Source organism: Tupaia chinensis, unplaced genomic scaffold (assembly GCF_000334495.1).
Source record: "Tupaia chinensis unplaced genomic scaffold, TupChi_1.0 Scaffold000201_1, whole genome shotgun sequence".
Classification (NCBI taxonomy): Eukaryota; Metazoa; Chordata; class Mammalia; order Scandentia; family Tupaiidae; genus Tupaia; species Tupaia belangeri.
Genome location: NW_006159676.1, coordinates 806,765 through 812,151, shown reverse-complemented (window position 1 = coordinate 812,151; position 5,387 = coordinate 806,765). Strand labels below are relative to the sequence as shown.

General features: G+C 52.9%; 1 protein-coding gene across 1 annotated transcript in view; it reads right to left on the bottom strand.

Moving 5' to 3' along the window:
* Positions 1–2,654, bottom strand: part of TM6SF2 (transmembrane 6 superfamily member 2) — a gene marked incomplete at its 5' end in the record, with an annotated part of 19,893 nt that extends 17,239 nt beyond the window's left edge. The window contains 2 exon segments of the mRNA XM_014587309.1: positions 138–235; positions 2,551–2,654. Of these exon segments, the coding sequence (XP_014442795.1) occupies positions 138–235; positions 2,551–2,654 (202 nt within the window).
* Positions 2,655–5,387: the final 2,733 nt, after the last annotated feature.

Genomic DNA, 5,387 nt, shown 5'->3' with positions numbered 1-5,387 from the left:
TAGTGGCCGCTGCCGTCCCAGTAGCAGATGAAGATTCCGTGCGCGGTGCGCAGGTACGGCTCGCCCTGTGGGTGCAGGTGGGGGGCTCAGGCGGGAGGGCGGTGCGCCATGGGGCCTCCCCGCTGCCCCCCACGTACCTCCTTCGTGTAGAACTCCATGAAGTCCACCGCGTAGCCGTCTTCCTGGAGCGCGATCACCAGGTCCACCACGGAGGTGAAGGCGAAGACCGCGAAGACTGTGCAAGGAGAGTGGGCGGAGCCAGACCAGGTGTGGGCGGGGCCATCCATGTGTAGGCGGGGCCACCCCAGGTGTGGGGAGAGCCAGTCTGGGTGTGGGCGGGGCCAGGCTGTGCAGGGGGCGGGGCTGTTCCCGCCCACAGGTTCCTTGACCACGCCCCGCCTCCCTCTGCGTGTCTGCAGGAGGGTGAGGCCGCCCAGCCTTAACTCAGATGTCTCTGGACTAATGTGGGAGGCCCAGTTTTTGTCTTTGGGGGCCCCCAGTCTCATGGGAGAGGAAACATCCCTACCCTCCGGAGATCCCCCAGTTCGATAGGGGAAGACTCAGTTTCTCAAGAGCCCCAAGGAAAGGGGCCGGCAGGTGGCATGGTGGTTTAGGGCACTGAACTCCCACATGGCTGACAGCAGTTCAAGTCCTGGATCTGGTGGCTTGTTTTCTCTCTTTCTCTCATTCTGTCCCTCGCTGATCAAATTTTTAAAAATAAAATAAATAAAGTTAAACAAAATAATTCTTTTTTTGGGGGGGGAGAGGTTTTTGCTATGGGGCGCGTGTGCTCGCCAGACAGACAGAGAGAGACAGAGACACAGAAAGCGAGAAATCACCCCCCGGGGGTATGGCCACGCCACAATCCCTTCTCCTCCATTATCTTGAGCACGCACACACACGCTCCCAGCGTGAGTTTAAGCCACAGGGTCAGGGACGCGAACCGTGGTTGACTACGTGGGAATCCAGCAACAGCCATTACGCTAACTGCTGGTCCCAAATAAAATAATTCTTTTTTTTTTTTCTTTTTCTTTTTTTGGAGAGGTTTTTGCGATAGGGCACGTGCGCTCGCCAGACAGACAGAGAGAGACAGAGAGACAGAAAGCGAGAGATCACCCCACCGGGGGGATGGCCATGCCGCAATCCCTTCTCCTCCATTCTCCTCTCAGGATCTTGGGCACGCACGCACACGCGCCCGGTGTGAGTTTAAGCCACTGGGTCTGGGACTCGAACCACGGTCGACTACATGGGAGTCCAACGACATAGCCATTACGCCAACTGCTCGTCCCAAATAAAATAATTCTTAAAAAAAAAAAAGAGCCCCAAGGTGAAGGGTCTGAAGTCTCCAAATCTCTTTGAAGTCTCTGGCCTGAATGGGAGCTTTTATTTTATTTATTTACTTATTTATTTATTTGCGATAGGGCTCATGTATTTACAGGAGAGAGACAGAAGAAAAGTGAGAAATCATCCTGCCGGAGAAGATCAAACCACAATCCCTTCTCCTCTAATCCCAGACTTTTGGGCACACATGCACACATGCCTGGCATGAGTTTCAAGCCACCAGGTGCAGAACTCAAACCGTGGTTAGCCATGTGGGAGTCCAGCAATGTAACACCATCTGCTGGGCCCTCTTTTGAATTTTTTTTCAAAATCGTTATTTATTTATTTATTTATTTTAATTTGACCAGAGAGAGACAGAGTGAGAGAGAAAGTGAGAAAGCAAGCCACCAGGTTTGAGACTCGAACCGTGGTTGGCCATGTGGGAGTCAACACCCTTAACCACCACGCCACCTGCCGGCTCCCCCTCTTTTTAAATTTTTTAAGAGTTTTTTTGCCTTAGACGCCTGTGCTCACCGAGCAGAGAGAGACGGCGACAGAGGCAGTGAGAAGGAAAGTGAGAAATCACCCCCAGGGGGCATGGCCGCATTGCAATCCCTTCCCCATTCTCCTCCTAGGATCTTGGGCATGCATGCACACGTGCCCGGCATGATTTTTTTTTGGAGAGGTTTTTGCTATAGGGCGCATGCGCTCGCCACACAGACAGAGAGAGACAGAGAGACAGAAAGCGAGAAATCACCCCCCAGGGGGGATGGCCACGCCGCAATCCCTTCTCCTCCATTCTCTTCTCGGGATCCTGGGCCCACACACACATGCACCCGGCGTGAGTTTAAGCCACCGGACCCGGGACTTGAACCGTGGTCGACTACATGGGAGTCCAGCAACACAGCCATTATGCCAACTGCTGCCCCACCCCACCCCCCCCGGCATGATTTTTAAGCCACCAGGTCTGGGACTCAAACCACAGTCAGCCATGTGGGAGTCCACTGACATAACCACTATGCCATCTGTTGGCCCCCTGGCATGATTTTCAAGTCACTGGGTCTGGGGTTCGAACTGCAGCAAGACGTGCAGGAGCCCCGCACTTTAACCACCATGCCACCTGCTGACCCAGTGATGGGAGCTCTTTATCTGACCGAGGAGGTCCCTCAAGGGTCCCCAGGGTGAGGGCTGAGGCCTTTGCCCCTTCCCTCCAACCTCCCCCAGACTCACCTGCGTAGAGCGGATCATAGTAGATTTCGCTGCGGGACAAGCTGTAGACGGTCGTAAAGAGCAGTCCCAGGATCAGGGCGCTCATCAGCGCCACCCCCAGGGGGCTGTGGAGAGGGGAACCAAGTCAGGGAGGCCAGGCCCAGTGCAGAGGCCTCACCCAGCCCTCCCTAGTAGAGGGAAAGCATAGACGCCAGGAAGCTTCCAGTGGTGAGGCCGAAATGTCTATGCAGCAATCAGCACCGGTTCCTGAGACCACGCTCGCCCGTCACCAGGCTCTTGTCCAGGCTGTTTGGTTTTGTTTTTAGAATTATTATTATTTTTTCCTTTTTCTTTTTTTTTTTTGGAGAGATTTTTGCTATTAGGGCACATGCGATTGACAGAGAGACAGAGAGACAGAAAGTGAGAAATCACTCCCCAGGGCGGATGGCCATGCTACAATCCCTTCTCCTCCATTCTCCTCTCGGGATCTTGGGCATGCACGCACACGCGCCCGGCGTGAGTTTAAGCCACCGGGTCCGGGACTCGAACCGCGGTCAACTATATGGAAGTCCAGCAACATAGCCATTACGCCAACTGCTGATCCCAGTGCTGGTATCATTTTCAAGTTAGCAGGACCACGGCTTGAACTGTATGAAGTTAGCCATGTGGGATCCCGCCCCCTTAACCTCCATGCCACCTGCTGGCCCATGATTGGCTCAATATGCTGTCAATCATTCAACAACACCTAGCTCCTCTGTAGACGCCCTGCTCCAACCCGGGGTCCACAGAACTGAGGTTCAACTCTACCGACTGACTGAGGATCGCGGCTCCTCCTGGCTAAAGTCCATATGTCTTCATCAACTCCACCCAACTCTTGCCCAGATCTGCCCCACCAACCTGATAAGACAGGTCAATCAGGGGCCAGCAGGTGGCATGGTGATTAAGGGGCTGGACTCACATATGGATGACAACAGTTCTAGTCCCAGACCTGGTGACTTGCTTTCTCACTTTCTCCCTTTCTCTCTCTGTGGTGAACACATATGCCATATACCAAACTTAGAAATTAGAGACCAGCAGATGGTGTAATAGCTACATTGTTGGACTCCCATGGAGTTGACCGTGGTTCACGTTCCGGACCCAGTGGCTTAAACTCGCGCTGGGTGTGTATGCATGTGTGCCCAGGATCCCGAGAGGAGAATGGAAGAGAAGGGATTGCGGCGTGGCCATCCCCCCTGGGGGGTGATTTCTCACTTTCTGTCTCTCTGTCTCTCTCTGTTTTTCTGGCAAGTGCACACGCGCTATAGCAAAAGCCTCTCAAAAAATAATTAATTAATTAGATTTAATTAATAATTTAAAGATATATACATAGGCCAGCAGATAGTGTAGTGGTTAAGGCACTGGACTTACACATGGTCAACCATGGTTCAAGTCCTAGACCCTATGGTTTGAAACTCACACCAGGTGCATATGCATGCATGCCCAGAACCCCAAAAGGAGAGTAGAGGAGAGGAGATTGTGGCATGGCCATCTCCTCTGGGAGAGTGATTTCTTGTTTTCTGTCTGTTACTTTCTGTCTCTCCAGTGAGCACACGTGTTCTATAAGAAAAATCTCTCAAGGGGCCATGAGGTGACATGGTAGTTAAGGGCATTGGACTCCCACATGGCTGACTGTGGTTCAAGTCCCGGACCTGGTGGCTTAATTTTCACTTTCTCTCTCTCTCTTGTTCTGTCTCTCTCTGATCAAATTAAAATAAATAAATAAGTTAAATAAAATAATTTTTTATTAAAGAAAATTAAAAGGAAGAGGGGCCAGCAAGTAGCATGGTGGGTAAGGGCACTGGATTCTCACATGGCCGATCGTGGTTTGAGTCCTAGACCTGTTGGCTTACTTTTTCATTATCCCTCTTTCTCTCTTTCTCTGTCCCTCTCTGGTCAAATAAATAAATAGTTGAATAAAATAATTCTTTTTTTTTTTTTTTTTGCTTTAGCATGCGTGCGCTCATCAGAAAGACAGAGAAGAGAGAGAGAAAGCAAGAAATCACCCCCCAGGAGGGATGGCCATGCCGCCATCCCTTCTCCTCCATTCTCCTCTCAGGATCTTGGGCATGCACGCACACGCGCCTGGCGTGAGTTTAAGCCACCGGGTCTGGGACTCAAACTGCGGTCAACTCCAGCACTGTAGCCCTGAAGCCAACTGCTGGTCCTGATCAAAGCTTTCCTCTAACGACCGTGGCTCAGACTGAGCTGGGTTTGGGAGTTGGAGAGGCTGGCAGGTGTCTGATACCCGGTACCTGGACCCACAGGCCCTAGGACAGAGGCGTTCCCGGGCATATAGGGGAAACCGAGTCTTGGGACAGTGTATGCCCGCCTTGAATGATAAGAAAATGCCAGGCCTGAGACCAAGGCAATGAAGCCAGCTCAGTGTGGGTGGCAGCCAGAGCCAGATCACTGCAGCCTTATCTGGGACAATACTTTGACCCTTGGCGTCAGCGGAGCCGGTGCTGGGCGCATCCCTGGGTTAAAAAAAAAAAAAAATCTGCAAAATGTCCCAAGCTGGGCCTTGCACAGGGGTCTCTGCTCCTCAACATCTCTTCTCCCCAACCCCAGACTTCCCAAAACAGACCCCCATCCCAGCTTCCAGCCTGGTGGAAAGAGAACTTCCGGTTAGAAAGGAGCGTTCTGGCCCAGCTCCCATCTTCCCGGGGGTGGGGGGTGGGGTTCGGAGCTGGGCAGGGGCGCGGAGCTCGCTGGAGCTCGCAGGAGCTCGCTGGAGCTCGCAGGAGTTTGCAGGAGCTCGCGGGAGCTCGCAGGAGCTCGCTGGAGCCAGGCCCGCCGCCCGCGCATCCTCCCTCCAACCC